Raw genomic sequence first — 23,130 nt, 5'->3', positions numbered from 1 at the left:
GCATCTAAAAACAGAACACAGATTTGTTTCTAGTTTAAGATTCTTATTGTACACTCTTTTTAAAAAACAGTATAAACCACTCTTTTTAAAAAGTTGGTAAGATAAGCAATGGACCCGCTCTCTTTCCACTGCTCTGTGAATACAGCTCTGCTTCCTAGGAGGCTCCTTCAGTACATTTATTCACAGAACTTTCCAGGCAACCCAGAAAATAAAGTGAATTGTCTGACTATAAAACAGTGTAATCTACGTTTTTCATGACGGCTAGGAGTTCAATGGTCTCATTCGCAAGAGGGTTGTATAACCAGTTAAGTGAGATTGTGCTGACATCAAACTGCAAAGCCAATGGACTATTTCAGCCCCTGAGATTATAGCAATTATGCCACTCTGATAAGCTTACATACCATAAAAATGAAAATGAACATTAAAAATTAAGGACTGAGCTATATTCCTATACCATGCGTGTATGTTAAATAATTTTGTCCTCTTATTTGGATTATATCAATGTGATTTTTGTTTTAGACAAAGAAGATACACAGAATTCATATCTTTATGAGCACACTTCTGCTCTGAGTGATGAAATAACAGCTGAACTGAATATATGTTAAATATTTCTATTCCAAAACTATTCCTATTTAAAAGATAAGCAGATTGATACAAACTGCACCAGCAAAAAATGTCAACCTGCATCCTTACATACGCAGAGGGGAGTGTCTGCCTTCAAATAAACTCTGCACTCTACAATTATGGAACTCAGATGTTTTAAAATTCACCACATGTTTCCAATGCAGACAGTTTATAGAGTATTCCACTATAAAGTGATCAATTCTTATTTTTATTGTATTTCCATGTTTTAAATTTTTTTTAGATTATTTAACTATAGCTGTTTATGGCATACCTATCTTTGAACTGCTGGATTATACCACTAGACTTGGGTGGAGAATGTGGATTCAATTCAAAAGTCTACTAAAGCCCCTATTCTGGAACAAAATCTAGTGAATGTTAGCAACTATGGAAACCTCTTTTCATTTTATATCACCAAATTCTGACCAGTGGGAAAAACTAAAATTAAAACTTCAAAACTTTTACCTTTCCTGTTAACACCAAAGTATGAGATAATAACATAAAAATTATACTACAGCCCAGAGAATACTTAGGAATGTTATAAGACATAGACTTATACAAACACTAATTTAAAATATTAGACAATTTCAAAATGAGTAATTTATATGGGCATTACTAGGCCCAATCCAAATCTATACTCAGTAAATGGAATCAGAGTTGTTCCAAAATTCAAGGCTCAGTAACAGTTCCCGCTGCAGGGAGACTTGCTTCGTGCTGCTGCTTTAAAACACGATTCCATATTAATAAACATGGCTGGCTTTAGCCACACCATCCAAGTGGTTCATTTATTCACCTCAATAGGTTGTTTAAATGACTCATTAACACAATATAAACTACTATAACACATAAGTGCATGATCAGTAACTACAGACACTGACTTAATTTGAAGTTCCTGAACACTGCATAAGTTAATGACTTTGAGTAATCCTTCATTCTCGTATCTAGTGTTTATTACAGTCGTGGTATTTAAACCTCCCTTAACCACAACTACTCGTCCAGATGCTCTCTCTCCCTCGTTAGTAACGAAGCAATAAGGCCTTAATGGGAGTTGTTGCAAGGACCAGGGTGATTAAATACGTTGACTAAAGGACCATTAATAAGAAGCCAGGTCTTTTCACGCTCGTCTCCTGAGAGAAGTCCCCAGCTCGACAGATAGCAGCAGTCAGGAGAGGCAGGAGGGCAGCATTTCTCCTTTCATTAGAGACTCCAGTCCAGATCCAACCCTCCCAACGTGCCTCACTCTAAGTCCTGTTCCTCAAACCCTCTTTAAACTCCCCACGCTCACAGACGGGTGTTCCTGGGGGCCTACGCTCCTGGCCGTCACACTTCCCTCTGGAACTGCAGGCCCAGTGGAACTGGCTGTGTCTGGGTCCACGTGAACAACATGAGGCGAGTCGGTAGGCAGTTTTCTACTCGTCCCATCAAAATACAGGAAGTGGAAGGAGAGGGAGGGGAGGGACGGGCACCAAGTCACAGTCAGGAGGAGGAACGGGCCGTGCTGTGCTATTGCCCAGGAGCGGACTGCAGAGAACAAAACGTACGACATGCTTTAAAAAGCCAGAAAGAAGGATTTTAATGTTTTCACCATAAAGAAATGATGTTCAAGAATACAGGTATGTTTAACCTGATTTCAGTATCATTCAAAGGACTAGAGAGATAGGTAGCTCAGTGGTGGAGTGCTTGCCGGGCATGCACAAGGCCCTGGGTGCAATTTCCAGCACCACATGGAGTAACAATAATAATAACAATAATAATTACAATACAATGCATACAAAGATGAAAACAACGCACGGTGCTTCACGAATACGTGCAATTTTTATGCTTCACCTAAAAAATACATTTAAGCCACGAATACGTGCAATTTTTATGCTTCACCTAAAAAATACATTTAAGCCACTGACAGTGGCAGGCACCTGCAGTCCCAGCCTTTGGGAGGCTGAGGCAGAAAAACCTGGGCTCAAGTTTTCTTGAGCTCAATCCATGGATGATCAAATTTAAATAAAACATTAACATTTTAGAGATATATTTTCAGAAACTAGTAAGTCCTACATTCTCTCCATTTCTACCTCAGTACGGAAAAAGAAAACAGAAAACACCTCTCCCCATCCAAGTGTTACTTCAGCATTTAGAGACTGAAAGATGGAGGTTCTGGCCTGAATCTAGGCATGTACACACACACACACACACACACACACGCACACACACTCGCATGCAGACACAGCTCCCACGCGGCATGCTCACCAGCCATGTGGCAATAAATAAGCTGCCAAGGACAGACCTTGCCAAATAGGACAAACGAGACAATTTAGAGGCCTTCCTTAGAAGCTGCCTATAAAAATGAATCTTTGTTTAGCAAATCATATTAGCTCATAAACCTTCTATACATTCTCAGAGACGTAATCCCACAAGGGAAATAAAACCTTGCTCCAGATATAACACAATTCAAAACTGAAAAGTTCAATATTGGCTTATGTTAAGGCACAACCAATGTACGTGTAATTCTTCCACACATACCTATAGGAAATTTTCATCAAATTTTTTTAAGACCTTAGAACACCAAATTAAAAAGAATCATATGCCACATTTCTTACCATGGACTATTACCTAATAAGAGTAGTAATACCAGTCAATAACCACTTAAAATGCATATCACGCATACGCAAAAGCTGGAAATACTTCTAATTTGAAGCATATTACTCACCAAAACTGAAAGCAGAATGACCTTGAAGGGTCAGATTGATAGACAATGGGAAAGCCAAAAGGCAGAGGTAACATTAAGGAGATAAGGATACAAGAAGGACCCCATCCAAAGACAACCAAACCCAGCTACTTTCTTTCCATGATAACTGCCACACGTTTTGGAGGAATGAAACTGAAAAGGGGAAACGTAGCTTGGACTTTCTATGCACAAGTGAAGAGAAATCACGAGGGTAACAAACGTGGTAGCATCAAGCCAAAAACACATCCTCCAGCCGGCACACCTGCAAGACATGCAGAACCTCCTCAGGAAAGGTAAGCAACCGTCCAGAAACCAGCACACGGTGGGGGGAGGGGGGGAGCCGGCCAACACTCCCAGGCCTCAATTTCCTTCGCTGTAAAAGGAGGGCGTTTAGACAAAGAGACCTCTAAGGTCCTTTAGTTCCTGTTTGTTTATATTCACGTTTAGGATCGAACCCAGAGCCCCCTCGTCTAACCACTGAGCTACACCCCCAGCCCTGAAAGATCCCTTTTGAGTCTGAGCCTCCAGTGATTTAATACTGGGAACCTCAGAACGGGGAGAGCAAAGGGATCCACAGTAACTCTGGAAGAACACGCTGAACAGGAAACAAAAAAAGACACTGCGGCAGGGCTGCAAGCGAGGGAAGAAACGGAAGCAAAGGCACTGCGTCGGGCCTCTGCAGGGGCTGGGGCAGCAGAGCGGAAACAGCTGAACCCGGCTCAGCAGCCCCAAGAGGACGCGGCTGCTATTTCAAGGAGGGAAGGAGGAGCCACTGTGTCACCAGGGGCCGGGGCTTTTCACAGGGAGACGTGCAGAGGATGCACTCCTGTCACCGTCACTACTTCCTGTCTGGGGGACCTGGACCCGCCACCTCCCCTCCCGGCACTGGCCTCCTGCACAGGCCTCGTGAAGGAACTGTCGGCCTGAGCAGCGAACCCCACCTCCGTCAGGAACTCCCCAAGAGGATCCACTGGAAGAAAAATCAAGTCCCACTAAACGGAAAAAAACAGCAACGTAGGGGACGCTCAAATCTGAGTGGAACCTCAGCGCACAGTACATGGCAGAGAAAACGTGACCCCAAAAAGCAACGGGCAGGGGCTCCCGAGGTTATCACTGCATGTTCCCACAGGACTCCCAGTTTCTCAGACATCTCCGCCTAGTGCCTGTGTCTCCCAGCACCCCATCTGCACCCATCACCCACAGACAAACCCTAAACCAGACTGCAAAAAGATGGACCCTCTCCCTGGCCCCTCCGCCACCCCGGGAACCCCCTCCTGGTTCCATGAGGCTCTGTCAGCCCAAACTTCTGTGGCACCAACCCTTCCTCCTCACCCACCTTGTCATCTACAAATGGCCCTTCCCCTCCTTGACACTGTCCCATTCCCTCTGCCAGAGCCCAGCAGCCTACGTCCAGAGGCTCCCGGGGCGACCATGAGCAACTAGTCCTATTCCTCCAAGACACCAAATGCAAATGCTGCCGGGGCCTTTTTTAAAGTGTACCTTAGCCCCGAAAAACCGATTCCGATGGTCTGTACCGTGGGTGCTGTGACAGCCAGTGAGTTCTCCGTACGTGAACATGAAACAAAAATAAGACTAACTACAGAGCAAACAAAATCCCAAGTAACTGAGGCAGGAGGGTCGCTGCAAGTTTGAGCCCAGCCTGGGCCACAGAAAGAGTTCAAGGCCAGCCTGAACTGCACAGTAAAACACTGGCTCAAAAAGACCAAAAAGAAAAAAAAAAAATTTATCTAGCTAAGTGGATAATAATGACCTACATATGAGAATAAACTGTTTAATGTTAATCTTGATAAAATACGTTTTACAGTTAATATCTGAAAGTCTAATTCAAGGGATGCCATCATTTGATCTGTAGGAAAATTATGTTCAGAGACCGTTAGGCCATGAGCACGCCGAATTCAGATCTGTAAGAAGCAATGCCAGCGTCTCTCCCACAGGGTCAGCACAGTCAGAGGTGGCACACAGGGCACTTCCAGCACTGCCAGGGGTACCCAGGAAGACGGCTGCGCCTGGAGATGAATCAAGAGCACTGGTCTCTTGACAGGTACCTCAGCCCCAGGCCTCCCAGCGGGGCTATCAAGAAGCTCCGGTCCGCTCTACTTCATCATCTCTGCTCAGAAAGGCTGAGAACACTGCCCAAGGCTGCTGGACAGAGCTGAAATCTGAAAGCTCTGCGCCTCCAGGACTCCAGGCTCCGCTGCCAAGCACAGCTCAGGATGCAAGAAGAGGCCAGAATCTCCCGTCCAGGCACCGCAAACTGAAAATCAGCTTGAAAGATGCAGAGAGAAAGAAAAAGAATACACGCCCAGTTCACACAACCAAGACAGAAGCACCTAACCACGGCGATTCATAGGGAAAATGAAAATAGAAAAGGAGAGAAGGGGGAAGGAGGCAGAACAGAGAAACTAGAACATCAGCAGATTATGTGAGAAAGAACGTACAGCACAACACGGCAGCTAAACAGGCGAAAATAATTCAGTGCTACAGCAAAGCAATCGCATTATGCACCATCAGGAGACGGATGACTTTGGCATGACCTTGGCAGGTCTGTTCTTAGAATATGGCATTGAGCTTTGAGCACCTCATTACCCAGCCGAAGCAAACTTCAACGGGGATTTCAATGAAGAATTGCAAAAAAGAAAAGATTAAGGGGGAACTGACTCATGTCAGGATACTGAGCTTTTACAGAAAGCGGGAAGGAAGACAGCACCCAGCCCCTCTCCCACTTAACGCCCTAACCTTTTAATCCTCAGGGGTAGCCCCTGAGCAGGAGCGTGGCGAGCACAGGCTCTTTCTCAGCCAGTGGTCACAGTGCTGCTGAAACACAGCAGGCCGGCAGGTTGATGCTTCTGCACAAGCTCAAGTCAGCCCCCGGTGTGGGGGGACACACAGGGACAATGTGGCCAGGCCACTGCAGAGGCCACCCAGGGGCAGGGGCTCCTACTCATCTCCAGGGCACCCCACTGTTTTGTGAAGTTCAAAGGCGGCTCCCAGGTCAAGCCACAGAATAACACAGTGGTACCTCCCAATAGCTGGCAGAGCAGGCAGGGCGGGCCCCACAAACGTCAGCGAAGAAGCCTCTGGTAGCTGCTGGGATGAACAGAAGCAGAGAGCAGATCAATGGGTAGATCCAGCGGCACCTGGCTCCTCCGGGCCGCACAAGGCTTAGTTCTCCGGGTGAGCTTTCCTGCGGCTAAGAACACCTGCCTGTTGCTCTCCATCCCGTCTCTGGAAGATCCTGACAGTCTCTCCTGCCCCTGCGTCTCAACTCCCTCCTGCAGGCCCTCTGAGCCCTTCACACACTTCTCTTACCGTACTTACTGCAGCAAATCATAACTCTCGGTTTACATGTCTGACTCCCCCCAACAAAGTTGCGAGTTCTTCCTGAATCAGTTCTAAGATTGCTCACACAAGGAAGTGTATCTGCATTTGTGGGTACAGTTAATTCTCATGATTCAAGGTAGTTAAACTCTATGAAATCTCCCAAAATACTGAAGCACTGCTCCTGGGGGAAAAACACAGTTAGGTTCCTGTGAGCCTCCAGTGATAAACGTTTTGTCAACTGATCAGTACCTAACCTTGCTTCATGCATGTTTCTGATCAAAGAAACCTTATTTAACACAGATTATTGATTCACTCATATCAGACTTATGGTCAGCATCACCATAATTCAGGCCTTCACAAGCTTCACGCAAACTCGCTCCCTCAGACCCATCAGGGCTTTTTGTACTTTTAGTAACACTACACAGCACTTCAGCCCTGTGCTGGGGACAGCTCACACGGCAGAATCACCGACAAAAGGCCCCAAAATACCCAGCAAAATACAGAAAGACCCTACTTACAGGCTGACAGGTGACACAAGGCCAGCTGGGGACGTACGTGCACACGGAGCACATGTCCCCAAGTAACCACAGAGTGAGATGTGGATTTGGGGTTGTACAAGCAAACTTCAGCCAGCGAACAAATTCGCAAACGCGGAGTCTGAACTCATGAGGAGCAACTGTACTTCCAGCACCCAGAAAGGTACCTGACATCAGGATCAATATTGTCTGCTGCCTCTGACTCCGAGAGAAACAGGAAGAGGCAGAACGTGAGTGTGCAAGTAAAGACAGTGAGTGTGTGGAAGAGCGAACATGTGAGCGTGTGCATGGGAGAGAGACTGAGCGAGTGAGTGTACAGCCAGGACTGGGTGGAACGGAAGAGCCAGCGTGTGTGAGTGAGGGGGTGAAGGGAAGGATTTGGATGTGAGTGCGTGTGTAACTGACTAGAGGGCACTTCCGGTGTGAACGCCAGGGACTAAACGCAGGGTGCTCTGCCACTCAAAAGCAGTCACATAAGCTGAGGCCCGGCTGCAGGGGCAGCTCCAGGACACCCACGCTGAACAAGCAGCACTGCGGGAGAACTGCGATGAAGGCTGATGCAAGACCTGGAGGACGAGCAGCTCCTGGACGGGGAAGCGGGTGGGAGCTGCAGAAGCAGGAAGAGCGGGGATGTGGCGGGCTGGTGCTTTTATTGTCCCCGACACTGCCGTCTCCTGGTGATACGCTGCACCCCCAACTTCCACGCTAGTGGGACTTCGTCTGTGGGCCCCAGAGCTCAGCACCCAGGGAAGCAGCGCTCAGCCCTGCCCGTAAGCCACAGAAAGGAGGCAACCGCCACACAGAGCCACTGCTCTTCAAATCGGTATCAGCAGTGCGTCCACCGTGTAGTGTCCATGAATTCACAGTTGTCACCATCAAAAGGCACTTCCAATCACTCTCATGTGGTGCTCCCTAATGCTTTTTATCCAGAAGGGGCCCTCCACCGGAAATGTCAGGAGCCACGTGTCTCCGTGTCCACTCTGCCAGCTCTCGAGTGCCTCCTGACAAATTAGGCACATACAAGTAGGGTCTGCCAAAAGCAGAAGGAAAGAAATGAGTGATCTGGGACCTCACTGACAACCCATTCAGCCGTTCCATATTTATTAAGCACCAACTGTATGCAAGACTCTGGTTTAAGTCCTGCCAGTGCCTTGGGAAGCTAACATAACTGAGTCCTTACATCCCCAGCACTTCTGCTGTAGGAAGTAGACACTTACAAAGCAGGTGACCAGAGTTCCCCCAAACCTCTCCCTTGTCTGTAGTGGAGACCGAGGAGGAGGGCCCCAAGGATTCAGCAGCAGGGAGCAGGGAGCAGAGAGCAGGAGGGAGACCAAAGGCAGGCAGAGAAAGGGGTCAGGACCACACGGGAAAGCTGCACCTGTCATGTTGTCATGGTTTATATCCAGACGGTGCCCACAGCCTCATGCATGTGTAGCTGGAGCTTCTTAGAGCTCACAGCCAAATGTGCTTGTGGGAGGTGAGGCCTGGCCTGAAGAGGTGGGTCACCAGGAAGTGGCCTAGAAAGGTCTGTCACTCTCCTCCCGCTGTGATCCTTCTCTCTCTCTACTTTCTGCCTGCCATGCCATGAGGGTGCCGCCTCTGCCATGCCCTCCGCCAGACCTCCCTGCCTCAGAGCCATCGGACCAGGGACTGAACCCTCTGCAGACTGTGAGCCAAAATAAACCACTCCTGCAGAGGGTTGTGGGCTGGGTACAGCATCCCGGCACTGAGAAAGTAACTAAGACCTGTGGGTTCTTCAGCCGGAGAAAGACCGTTGCTGAGCATGCGCCCCAGGAGCCCAGGCATTCTCCTCCAGCCTATCAGAAGCAACGCATCTTTAAAACTAAATCCCTCATAGGCTGGGGGCACAGCTCGGTGACAGAGTGCTTGTCCGGCATGGGCCAGGCCCTGGGTTCTAGCTCCAGAGAAAAGAAGGAAAGGAAGAGGGAGGGAGGGAAGGAAGAAGGAACGAAACCCTTCTGAACACCCAGGACGTCTACAGAGCTGGGTTCTATGAATGTGGTCACGCTAACTGAACATGCTCTAACGTGTTTTATCCCAGTCAATCAGGCTGCGCGGCCACCCTGGTCAGCAATGTAAGCCTAACTAAAATTACATCCACAAACACATTACTAAAACGATGAGCTTCCACTAAGTAAAGGCCAGACATCTAAACGCAAAAGAAACAAATGAATCACTCACTAATAAACCACTAAATAAAACCAGGGTACTAGAAAGAAAAAAATTCCTCCGAAAGGCACATCAGTGGAAGAAATACTATAATCTTACTCTGCTATGTGATTAATTCTGGCAGGAAAAAAAAAATTCACAGAAATGGGGGGCTACTGTTGACAGACATATGTGTAGGACAAGATTTCCTTGAATTTACCTACATTCAAATCCTGATTTGTTACTTGCTACCTATGTGTGACCTTAAGTAAGTCCTTAAGCCACTAAAATTTCACTCTCATCTCTAAAACAAGGACTGGCTGGGCGTGGTGGCACATGCCTGTAGCTCCAGCACTGGGAGGCTGAGGCTGGAGGATCACTGAGAATTCCAGGCCAGCCTGGACCATATAGTGAGTTCAAGGCCAGCCCAAACTACATAGCAAGACTCTGTCTCAAAAAATAGAACAGGACTGAATGAACTAAATTATATACAAGATGCTTTTCTGTGCTGCTGCCTTCTTTGTCATCTAAGAATTATTATTTAATCTTTGAAAATTGGCCATGCACTGATGAAATATGAGGCGAAGTTCTATGACCTAAAATATCTATGGAAAACTGCCCATTCCTGAGCATGCCTGACAGCAGATTGATTATTCAACAAATGCACCTCTTCACTGCCTTCCTCCAAATTACATTTTCTGGAGACGGGACAGACCCACCCAAACTCCTCCCGTCAAAGCAGCACGAGCAGATTACTAAGTTCAGAGGTGCCTCACCATTTCGTATGGTGTTCAACACCCAGGGCTGTTCTGCTTCTTCAAGACTTGCCCAGGATTGCTCTGCAGACAGCTGTAGCTACAGCCTCCCCGACCCCCAGCCCTCCTCCCCCACCCCTAGAGCCACACAGCCACAGCCTTCTGCTCCAACACAGCACCTCAGATCTCCAGGAGACGGAGGACTTGACCTGGAGGACCACAACCTCTCTGCAAGAACATTTCACTTCATCTTTCCGTTGCAATGGAAAAGGAAAGGAATGGTCCGGAGAATATTTGAGATCTTCCAGCCACTGCCTCAGAGCCACACACGGGTTCCGCGTCTGTGGACCCCACCCACCACAGAGCAACAATATTCAAACAAATGCATCTGTGATGAGCACAGGTGCAGTCGTTCTGGTCCGTATTCCCTAAACAATCTAGTACAACAGCTATTTACACTGTACTGTATCTAGGTATGACTTAAAGTCAACAGGAGGCTCTCTGTAGTGGCCCACACCTTTAATCCCAGCACTCTGGGAGGCTGAGGCAGGAACAAGGATCTCAAGGCTGAGCCCAGCCTAGGCAGCTTAGTGCCTCAGAGAGACCCTGTCTCAAAATTTTAAAAAGGCCTGGGGATGTAGCTCAGTGCAAAGGCCCTGGGTTCAACGCCCCCCTCCAGTACTGGAAAGAAAAGCACAGGGTGGGGGTGGAAGAAAGACAAAAGAGAAAGGAAAAAGAAAAGACGACAGGAGGATGTCAGTAGGCTCTGTGTGAGTTCTGTGCCACTTTAGAGAAGAAACGTGATCCCAAGGGTTCTGGTATCAAGGAAGGTTCTAAAACCAATTCTCCCTTCACTCCATGGATATGGGGAGATGGCGGGACTCAGGCTCCAGGCTGTGCTCAGTGCGACTTTCACCGTCAGCACTGAGAGGCACCCGCGGCCCATCAGCGGTGGCGGGAGACCGAAGGCGTCGTTTAGTCTCACCGCAAGTCAGCCGGCAGGACACGGGAGGGCATGGAGTCAGTCACCGCGGGCGCTCCGAGGAGCGGGCCTGCGGAGCTCAGACACAGCCGCGCCACCGCTCTCGGGGCCCCGCAGGCAGCGAGGCGGCGTCCCGGTCACAGGCACAGAGCACCGGCCGTTACCCCAAACCCATCCTGCCAGTTTGGAGTTTATTTGCCTTATAGTTTGAACTTTAAACAAATATGTTTTGGATCATGGCTGTCGAAGAGGTGTGGGTGTAAGGAATTTAATCCGCTTTTGTGTTTGTACATACAAGTAACATAACAGAAACAATGGGAGTCTGTGTGAGGCCCTAAGGACCTGACGCCCAGTCGGCCCTCCCTAACTGGGCGCTGCATGCACACAGCCAACCACGTGGGTCGAAACACGTCTTCACAAACTGCACCTGCACTAAGCTGTACAGTCTTTTCCTGCCGTCACGCCCCATCACAGTTTACAAAGCACTCACGCGTGCAAGTGCTCTGCGTCTAGAGACGATGCTGACCTACAGAAGCGGGTGCCCAGACCGACGCAGATCACGAACCGTCTCACGGGAGGGACCTAAGCACCCAGACGGTCACAGCCGTGGGCTCTCTGGAGCCAGGCGCCCACAGATATCCAGGGACAGCCTTGCTTGGTCTTCCACTGTTACAGAGGTGGGCACATTCCACAATTCTGTGAGCAACGGCTCCACAGGGCTCTTCCCATCTGCCCCCCGGTATGAAACACCATGCGAGGAACTTCTAGAGCACACACACCTCTACCCAGCAAGGCCACCGCCCAACTAATGCACTTATTAAAGTGTATGTGCCCTGGAAAGAGCTGGAACCCACCCTACCTTGACTATTGAGTGCACGATGCATGTAAGCTATGGTCCAATGACGACCCTGGAAACACAGCCAAGCAGCTCCTGTTTAACAAACGCCTGTGTCAAGACGGTGGCAGGTATGAACTCAGAGCTAAGAACACAGTCCTCACTCTGTATCTACAAGTTCTGGGCCATTGACCAGGTCACTCAGTCTCTCTCCTGTGTAAGTGGGAGACACGAATGAGATCACAGCCGTGAAAATCGCCGGACTTTGTAAGCGGACAACTACAGAACACACGGTGCTGTCACTGCACGATGCTCAAACACGGCGGACTCTGTGTACGTGGCTCGGGACCGGGTAAGGAACTGGGTCAGTGAGCATCACCACGCGCCAGCCGCAAAGAAAGCGCACAGCCGACCTGCCAGGAGACAGGACAGGGACTGCGACTCCCGAATCCTTCGGCAGGGGGAGGGACCAACAACAGTTAAAGTTGTAGCCAGAATAAAGCAAGTGCTCCAACGAGCTACAAAGCAGAGACGCTGGTGCTCCCCGAGCTGGGCGCTGCCCTAGGGCATCACTTCTGCAGATTCTACACTGCATATTCCTACTTCATTACAACTTACTGCTGGTGCTACTGTTTTCAGATGAAAAGATCAGATGAATACCTTTCATTAAATGCGAGCATCTTAAAGGAGATGCTTTTGCTTTGCAGCACTCTCCTCAAATGGGTCATTTATTACAGCCAGTTATTCTTGATGTTCTTCAATTATCTTGATAATACTCAGGTAATTTAGATTAAGACCCTAATGTAACTACCTGAGCCACACCTCAAGTCCCTTTGATAAAAACGAAAGTGACAAATGTGAACTAATACTCTAATTCCCTGGTTGGTGTGCATGCATGCAATCACCATCCTCCCTAAATTGTAACCAGGCAGCGCATTCTGACCTTTACATTTGAGGGGTTCTGTGTCCGCCTTTCTTTCTATGAACCTCCTATTCAGCCCTCAAGATCCCCTTCAAATGCTACCTACCACCCCAGTGTCCCACGCAGGTCTTTAAACATTCCTCCAGGCCCCTGAGATACATGTGCATTCCTCTACTTTAGTAAACTTCATTCCACTGGATGGTTTACGAGACATTTCTCCTAGCAGAGTATGAGATACTTGTTTCATGGTTATGCACTCATCACAATGCTAGACAGAGAATAGACGTGGCTGGGAAATAAATGAGTGATCAAATAAAGGAATAAACACATGGATAAACTACCACATGAATACAATAACCAAACTCTACCCAGAGTTGGAATTATCACCTCCTAATCAGATCATGATATGTATCAGCAGTGCAATTTTTCCTATTTTCACATTGTAATGAGGTACAGAATCCTATCTAGTTTTGTAGTAAGTACTATCCACTCACCTCTTTCAATTTTGCATCTATTCTCAAGGTGAATTTGGAGACAAAAAAAAAAAATCCCATAGATAAATAGACCAAATTAATCCTTAAACTGGGCGTGGTGGCACATGGCTGTAATCCCAGCACTTGGGAGGCTGAGGCAGGAGGATCGTTGCAAGTTCGAGGCTAGCCTGGGCTACAAAGTGAGTTCAAGGCCAGCCTGAACTGTGTAGCAAGACCCTGTCTCAAAAAGACAAAATCATCATCATCATCATCATCATCTTTAAAAATGCAAAAATACATTCTAAGTGGATGTTTGCTAAATGTACTCATTAGCATACCTCATAAAAGTGACTCACTTGGAGAACTCTCACATAAAAGTGACTCCCAGTGGGTAAATCTCCTATTTACCTTCTCTTATAACAAGGTCAGTCTTGTCAGATTTTCCAGCATTTAGGGAAAAACTCCCCACTTAGTGTGCTGACCTTCAGACGGGGTCACGCAGCGTCGCGTAAGCCCCAGTTTTCGTGTACTTGCTGACGGGCTCACGGCCTGTTTCTCTTTCCTTCGTCAGTCTCATCCCGGTGAAACTGAGGAATCTGACGCTGCTCGTTCCCATCGCCCACAGTCCTGATAACGCCTGCCCGGCAGGAAACGTGAGGGTGCAGCCCCAGACGAGTCTCCCACGCTCTCTCACCTGCACAGGGTACAGACCAAAGCAGGGTGCCGCTGCCCAGGGGGCGCCCCTCTGGTCCAGGCAAGGAGGCAAATGACCTTGCTGCAGAAACGCTGTGTGTGCACAGGCAGTAGTATGGTGTGGCACAGAGTTGAGAGGGAAGCCCGGAAAATCTGAACTATAGAATTCCTAAGCTCCCTCCAGAACAGGAAGTCCCATCCCGTATCTCTGACTCAGATTCTTCCCCTCAGAGACGAGGAAAATAAGGGCCCAGTGCCTTCTTAGTAGCGGAGACTTGATGGGAGCTCGACCCTGCTCTTGCAGCTGCACGATCCCGTCTCTGTTCTCCAGCCTCCGACCCCTCAGGCCGTGCGCGCCAGGACAGCAAGGCGCGGCCGCGTAACCACGGGAAGGAAGACAGTGGCTCATCCTGAAACTGGTGTCCTGAGCGCAGCCTGACTGCACTAGTGCAGGTGCTTCAGCGCCCAAGCCTGCAAAGCTCATGCGGAGAGGAGGAATAAATCACAACTTATAATTCATTTCCCCCCAGGGAGCATCTACCAGGCACCTGAAACAGCCATTGCTACGCATCGGGCAACATGAAGGAGAAAAATGTGACCCGCGGCCTTCCGACCCACTGGGGACACCGAACTATATGGGGCCGCACTACAAACGGTACTCCTGCCAGCGTACACAGAGTGTTCACGCACCTGGAGGGAACCACAAGCAACGCAAACTAGAACAGCTAGGGCCAGAGTTCAGGGTCTGACGAAGAACTTGCAGAAGAGGGGATATTTTCACTGGATCTACTAAATGAAGGGTGCTGCTTCATCAAGCAGAGAGGGCAGAGAGAGGCATCACGGAGAGCAGAACGAACCTGACCACATGTACAAGTCAGAATGTCTGGCACGCTTGGAGAACAGCAAACAGTCAGAGTGGAACTACATCAGCACTGCAGGCCCAGGTGAAGTGGCTCACGAAAAGCCTGAACGTCCCCCAAAGAGCGTGGGCACGACCCTTCCCGGTGTGTATGTTAGGACTCAGGAGGAGTGGCACTCGTGCCTGAGCACGAAGGTAACTCTGCCAGCAGTACGCAGAGGGGACTGCAGGTGGCAGGCACCGGGTATGGGGAAACGCCACAGGAAATCACAAGGAAGACCGTGTCTCCCGGCATACGCAATTTCCAAATCTGAAGACACTCTTCCTAGGAAAAGCTCTGCATTTCTCAAGGGCACAAGTGAGACGTGCCATTCTGTCTTCTCCTGGACTCCCTCCTGTGCACAGCTGGGATCCTACGACTGGCGTGGTCAGCTGGTAATGGGGCCATGCAGCAGGGCAAAGCGCACTTCCACCCCACACCCCTCGTGTACTCAGAAAGCTCCAGCGAGGCAGCGGGGATTCACAGGGAACATACGAGGCAGTCTGGCTCCCCAGACCACACCAAGTCCAACCCTCTACTTCCGGGTGCCACCTCCTGTGGGAGGGCCACCGGTGCTCACCGGGCCTGCACTCAGGGTACCGCTCACCCTGCTCCAAGCACCTTGCTCTGAACTGAGCCACACACGGAGGGCAGCTGTGGGAGCCGTGAGAGAGCGCAGATGACTCAGGGGCCATCAAAACAGCCCAGACATGGAGAGGGGGCTGAGCCCAGTCAACAATCCCACCAGCAACATGGCTGCAAACAAAACGAGACGCGCTCTCCTCGTCACCTGAGAAGCCGCAGACATCCGAATCATGCCTGGTCATCATTCAGCTGCAGAGAATATTCCAGAAAGGCATACCAGGTGGAGCTTGGAGCAAGTGACATGCAGTATGGCCTCCCCTTTGGGTTTACTCGCTTACCATACCCTTCAAAAATGTTTTATAAGACAGTACATGTGAACTGTATTCTATATGTGTGATTTAAGATAGTTTAATATGCATACATTGAGATACACACTCAAAAAACACTTTCGGTGGGGATATGTGACGAGGAAAGTTTGGAGACCACTGTGATAGGCCCAGCGCCTTCCCCTGACTTAAGGACAGAACTTCTGCTCTACACACAAAAGAGCATTTTACTGAGATCAGCTTCGTTAAAGACACACCCCATATAGAAAAGAGGAAAACACAGAGGGTATGTCAACAAAGAACACCATTTTATACTACTCATGTTTACAGTTTCTTTCATGTATGTTAGATCTAATATATCCTTCTTCACACTTAGAAAATGTTGACAAAAGTCATTCAGGAAATAAATAACCTTGCCTAAACCAAGAGCTGTGTTTAAAAGCTAAGATCAATTCTATACTTAACAAACATATCTTTAAATGATTTCTTCTCTTAAAGACGCACTTTAAATATATGTATATATATACAAACATATATATACACACATATATATACATACATATATATATATACATATATATATTTTAAAAATTTTACCAGGGTAGAAAAATCATACCTTGTGTCATTAAAAATGGTGTGTGTTGCATTCAAGTTACATAGTCCATATTTTCATATCCTCTGCAATATTTGAGTAAAACTGTACCCTACTTATAGCACCTTTGTACATATATATTTATAACTGTAATATGCATAGGAAAGGAGTACCTCTAGGAAAAGTTTTGCCTTGCATTTCTATCAACTGAGGGCTTCAGAGCTTTTCCCAGTGTGAGAGTGTCTTAATTTTCAACTTTTTGTAGGCTCTAATTAAAGTTCTCACATTTCAGAGGGCATGGATTAAATCTTCATTGACTATCAATAATTACAAAGAAAAACTAAAGGTTAACTTGACTGCCACTTTAATGTTGAGGCTCCGAGTCAGTACACAGTAACAAATAAATCAGTATTTATACTCACACATTTAGCAAAACAAGTCCCTGCCGTGCGCAGTGCACTGTGCTTCGGACACTGGGTGGGGAAGAGCAAAGAGATTCCTGGACAGAAGCTGAGCCCCCTCCCTGCACAGCAGAGGCAGTGACCTCGTCTCACTCACAGCTACCCCCAGCGCCTAGCACAAGGCCTGGTACCCGGCAGGGCCTAATAAATACTTCTTCACTGCCTCCCCCAAAAACTCCCAAACCAGTAGTCACAGAAAGCGACAGAGCAAAAAGTCTCATAAAATTACAAATAACTACAATGTTGTTATATTCCTGCTCCTATACGAGCTATCTGACAATAATTTCCATCTCCCCCTGCGTAATTAAAATCTCATGTCGTTCAGAGAAAGGATTTAGACTCACTGCACGGTCTATTTCTAGTTTTAATTACAATGCTTGGCAAAGCTTAGATCATTTCAATTCATTTCAAAAATAACTCCCATTCAATAGAAGACGACGAGAATTTTCACACTTGTGAATTTTTATTTTCTTGATAATGAAGACGGTTTGGCACACAAAGCATTTGCTTAGCAACCTCGGTCCTGGGAAGATGCAGAGTTGATGATCTGTGAAGAAAAGTGGAACAGCTTACCTCAAAAAGCAAGAACGGGTGCACACCTTCCTGTTTATGGCTAGCTCCTTTTAATCTAGAGAAAATGCAGCTCCAACAAAACCGGGACAAAGAATTGCTGAAGTCTCTCCCAGTACTTACTGATCCATAGAGCTCGCCCTTCTCATTCATCCCGAGGTAGAGTCCACTGTCCACACCGCGAATGCTGACCAGGCCCACTGCTATACTGATAAATTCCAGAATGCCTGCGAACCAAACATCAAAAGCAAAGGGAAGGTTAGAGCCAGAGCAAGCCCCAGAGTCCCTTATCCCATGGGGGCTGGGGAGGGCGCTGGACCCAGTGCCACCATAGGTAACTCACACAAGCTAAAGAAGTGTCTTTCCTTTTAAAAGCCCCAAAGAATTGATCTTCCAGCCAAATTCCACCTTGACACCAAAATACTTATCAACATGACCAGGAACAGCAGTAGGTGCCTATACTCCCAGCTACCTGGGTGGGAAAAGCAGGAGCGTGACTTCAGCCCAGGAGCTTGAGGCTAGCCTGGGCAGCATGGTAAGACCCAAACACGAACTTGCCAACATGACTTACATAATAACCAAAACAGGATTTTCAAAAAAACTAGAATCCACACAGACACGTTAAAAAGTGACAGGACAGATCAGCCAGTGTACACATTTCAATAAACTAGAAGACTTTAATAAACTGTTTTATTAATAACTTTAATAAACTATCTTAGACAGTTTATCTTATAAACTCTCATATCGATAGAAGGGAGACTTTAGTGGAAAAACTGTTTAAACAGAGAGATTGGGGGGGTGTGGGCTCCTCCTACTTTATAAATATGCAATTAAGCATTTCTGTTTGGACATCTTCACCTTGGACTTCCTCTAAGAATGTTGAGAAATAAGTATCTATTGTTTAAATGTAAAAAAATTGTATAAAGGCACAGACCATAAAAAGTTCCTGTCAAAGAACAGTCTTGCGTCTCTCCAAATACAGAGTATGAAGTGCTAACTAGAGCCCGGATTGGTTTAAACAGAAAATTACCCACCTCTAGCTGCACAACCTCATTGCGCTCCAAATGGAAAACTAAACTAGCCCATACACATCCCGAATATCTCTGCTTAAATAATTTTCCAACTACCATCGATCTTACATTGATACAAAAATACTTTTTGTTTTTATTGATTTTTTTGTGTGCTTATCTAAACCTCAAGGAGAAGTTAAACAATTAAGACAGCATCACATTCTGGAGGGTAAAATATCCTAGGCCCCAAAAAAACGTTCTTGATTTTTAAAAAAGGCATGGAATACCAAGCCCTCAAATCAAAACAACATAATCATCTTCTTTTATTTCACTCTCTCCCCTTGCTTACCTCACCAAGAATAACTACACCTAAGCTGGGCATAAATCCAGGATTTTATGGCCACACAATACAGCTTCAAGTCCCCTAAATACATTGTTGTTTTAAGATGATTACCCACAATATACTCGGGGTACTGCTAATATTCCGAGTCCTCAGCCATTTTCCTATTTGTGCTATAAATTAAAGCGCTACATTTTGTGTGGAGCTTATATCAATGCACACCAAACACTGAGCTCTTTTAAGAAATATCTTCAAAGATTGAAAAAATTTCCTTAAATTTAAGAGTTTAGCAAAACATAAGGGTAACACTGTTCTATAGTCAGTCTCATGTGACTCATAAAAAAGCACTTATGTGGATTTTTAAACAATTAATTTTGCAACTGTCACAGAATACACTGTGCTGTAATCAAATAAAGACATGAACTACATAAATCTAATGAAGAAAAGGGTTAACTCAGGAGGCAATTCTGTTCCAGGGTGACGCAAAAATAAAAAATAGAGCTATTTCTTCAAAAAAAAACAAAGCATTCCCAATTCTTTTATAGGCATAAAATATTACAAATTATTTCATGTACGCGGTTCCCAGAATATGTATCTGCACGTGCAAGTGTATTGATTTTAACAGAATAGGAAACAGTACCTGGAAAAGCATAAAGACAAATTACAATGTGACTCTAATAACCTATGACTATATCACGAAAGACACACCTATGACAGGCCAGTTTATGACTCAGAAGCAAATGGGGAGATAACAGGCAGCACTTCCACGGGATTCATTCCACGCGAAACACGCTCATTTTCATTTTACCGTTTCTAACTCAGGTTTCAAAACAGAGAATCAGAACTGTATTGCTCTTAGGAGTCTGGCATATGTGACTCTCTTAGCTCCCAAAAGCACACCACAGTCTAAGTCACACACACCCTGGTACATCAGCAGAAGGAGTTAATTCACCTCCCGTGCCCATTTTAACATGAAATTTAGGAAGCACTTTGCCCCCTTTCAGGTCTGAACAATCTAACTAACCAAGTCAGTGAAAAGAAGTTTGACCCTAAAACTAAAAGATACTTGCATCGTGTGAGAGGGAGACGAAGATCTTCCCGTTTTTCCTAAGCAGTTCTGACAGTTAACAAGTATTGGCCAGCAGGGCCCACCAGGTCCGACCGAGAACACGATTTCACAAAAGCACTTAACAGGCTGCTTGCACAGCAGCAAGGGGAATAACAGCAGCAACACTAACAGTCACCGTAATCGCTGCAGGAGTTAAGCGTTTAGTCCACGCCAAACGGGAGGCCTTCTCCCACTCGATCTTAAGGACAACCCTAGGCGTTACAGTGTTTTCATCCCTCGGGTACAAATGGGAAAACTGGTATTTCATAAGCTTACGTAACTTGTCCAAAGCAATCAGACTTGAGGCCTGTTTCCTTACCTGTGATGTACATCTTACATGTGGTTTTGCCTCCTTTCCCTGTGTCTGTAATTTCTATGCCATTCTCACGTAGTTATGTTCTGAGATTATTGGATATGTAATTTGGAAAGTATTAAGATGTCTGTGATGGTCTTTCCTGGTATTAAGGCAGCTGAATTTGAAATGTAGTCATCCAACAAAGTATTATTGAGCAACTACTACAAGCCAAGCACCAGGGTGCTTATTGAGGATCTAAAGATGGATAAACCCCATCTCGGCCCTGCACTGTCAAGCTGCTCACCCGCTACAGCAGTGACCCCTTATCTGTGTGGGGGGGAGGGGTACATTCCTCGGATGCCTTCAGCCCCAGAGAACCAAGCCCTATATATACACATTTGTCCTATGTATGCATCCCTGTGGTAAAGCTTGACTTCCACTTTGGACACAGGGAGAGATTAACAGCAGTAACTAATAAAAGAGAACACTTACAATATACTGTAATTGAAGTTACTTGAAATTTATGAATTATTTCTGGAATTTTCCGCTTACTACTTTGAGACCACCAATGGGCACAGGTAACCGAAAGTACAGACAGGAGGGGACTGCTGTAACCGGAAAGAACCAGATAACTACGGGCTGCGTGGTGGGGGCCTGAGAAGCAGACCGATGTTCAGGGTGTGGGCCGCGTCCTTCAGCCTGGGGAAGGCAAGTCCGAGGCAGCTTCCCCCAGAATACCTGAGATAAGTCTCTGAGGAGCTGTCCACACGGGACGGGACGATCTGCTGACCCCCAGTGGGCAAGATTTCATCACTTCGAACCACCCACCCTGTCTCTGCAGCTCCTTGACGACGCGGACCTCCAGAGAACAGCCCAGATTTTTAAGAGGTCACCTCAGTGAGCGAGGGCCAGAAGCGGGTGTGAGTCACGGCCCTCTCCCACACCCAGGCAGCGCCAATACTGAGGTCAAGGAGACCTGGCAACCCGCCCGCAGGATCCCACCCAGCCAGACCGCAATCCTTATCATTCCCGGTACCATCTTGCCCAGGATGAACTCCATCACCTCCACCAGGTCAGCGAAGCCCTTGCTGGGCCAGAGCTGGTACCCAGCAAGTGCTCCCGGCCAGCCTGCCCTGACTTAACCCTGCGAACACGCGAGCACCCTGCAGCCCGAAGGTGCGGGATTCGGCCCGCTCTAGAGAAGGCCCCGGTGTCGTGACCCCTTAATGACCAAGGGGAAGCAAGGAAAAGAGGGAACCGAGGCAAGAAGGGAATGATGGGACTGTGCCCCAGATTAAAAACCACGGCCCTCGCCAGAACATCAGAGCCGCCTATCGGATACAACCAAGACAGCCTCCGCTCAGGAGGGCCGCAGGAACACGGAGCAAGGGAGCCACCCAGGACACACAAGGGCAGTGACTAGAGTCATTCACTTCCCTACGCCCTTCCTTCGCGGCCAACAGTCCCAAAACAGGATGCGTTTACCGGGCTTCACGTGGTCTGATGATGCCCTGTATCGCCCTGGGTCAGTACGAAGCGAGGCCCATGTCCACACCACCTCAGGAAGATGGCCACATCGAGCCCCCTCTCTCTGTCTCCCCAGCAGCTAGCGCTCAGCCCCAGGGCTGATGCGCATTCCCTCCCTCTGCCCAAACGGATCATAAACCCCACGCTGGCCCAGCCTCCCGGAACCTACTAAGAGTATGCTAATTAACAACTGTATGCACGTGAATTTCATCTACCCTGTCAATGGCAATAAAAATAACACTGGCGTCTTAATATTTCATATACACCCATACCAAGAGAGAGAGGGGAGCATCATGGAGCCGCCAAAGTCACTGCCTCCCCTTCCTGGCAGAGCTTCACCCCAGCCTGAGGGCCCTCCCCAGCGTCCAGGTCAGCACCCCGAGCCCTATCCAGAAGTGCCGGTCTGCATCAGCCTCAGCAGCCCGAGTCTGCCTAGGAAATGACCGACTGAATGGAAGGAGCCCACAAGCTTTCTAGAGTCTGAAGCAAACCCAAAAAACGAGCTAGGAATTTAGCTCAGCGGCACAGCGCCTGCCTGGCAAGCACAAGGTTGTGAGTTCGATTCCTGGTACCAGAAAAAAAAAAAAAAAACTAAAAAAATGGGCAGTCCTACCCCTCATGAAGCACTGAAAAGCAAGATACCCTACCAAGAACATAATGTTTTAAAGTGCAAAACTCTGGGAATAAATGTTCTTAACCCTTCATTTAAAAAAAAAAAAAAAATCAGGCTACCACGTTTTTCCCCTCTGGCGGAGCCTGGGCCTGACACCCGCCTCCCTCTCCAGGCACGGCCTCGGTGTGGGTGCTCATCTGGGGTCCAGACGAGGTCCCATTCCAGAAGGCGGCCTGCCTGGGCTGCCCAGGCCCGAGGACACTGTTGTGTTACTCCACATTACCACTGCCGGATCGGTTTTCTGCTCCCCGCTTTCCAAACCACGTGGCAAGGTCGGCCCGCTTTCAAAGTGGAAATGCGGTTACGAACGGCCCCCCAGCCTTCCCCAGGTCTGCATCCCCAGCGCTTCCCCCGGCTCGACCTCACCTCCACGCCCCCTCCCCAGCAAAAGGACAAAGGGCTCCCTGTAACTCCACCTAAGCCGCCCCTGCAGGCTGCCGGTCCTGCGGAACCGGGAGCGGCCGCACACCACCCACGTCCCCGCACTGCGCGCTGGGTCACTGCCAGCCGAGCTCGCCCGCAGCTGCAGTCACCTGCGGCTGCACGGGGGCGGGCGGCAGAAGCCGTCCTCCCAGCACGCTTCCTCCTGCTGTTCCATTTCAGGTAGAAACGCACCTTCTATTTTAATGAGCGTGTAAGCGCACCCCACCCCCACCCACGGCTACTCTGCGGCGGGCGGGGGGCGCGGGCGGGCGGC

At 47.9% G+C, this 23,130-nt stretch overlaps 1 protein-coding gene across 1 annotated transcript in view; it reads right to left on the bottom strand.

The window, feature by feature from the left end:
• Nucleotides 1-23,130, bottom strand: part of Fgf9 (fibroblast growth factor 9) — a 32,665-nt gene that overhangs the window by 5,400 nt on the left and 4,135 nt on the right. The window contains exon 2 of the mRNA XM_005406315.2: nucleotides 17,604-17,707. Coding sequence (XP_005406372.1) covers nucleotides 17,604-17,707 — 104 coding nt within the window. The remainder of the gene's footprint in view (nucleotides 1-17,603; nucleotides 17,708-23,130) is intronic.

Source organism: Chinchilla lanigera, unplaced genomic scaffold (assembly GCF_000276665.1).
Source record: "Chinchilla lanigera isolate Chin_1 unplaced genomic scaffold, ChiLan1.0 scaffold00096, whole genome shotgun sequence".
NCBI classification, from domain to species: Eukaryota; Metazoa; Chordata; class Mammalia; order Rodentia; family Chinchillidae; genus Chinchilla; species Chinchilla lanigera.
This window is presented reverse-complemented; position numbering and strand designations above follow the sequence as displayed.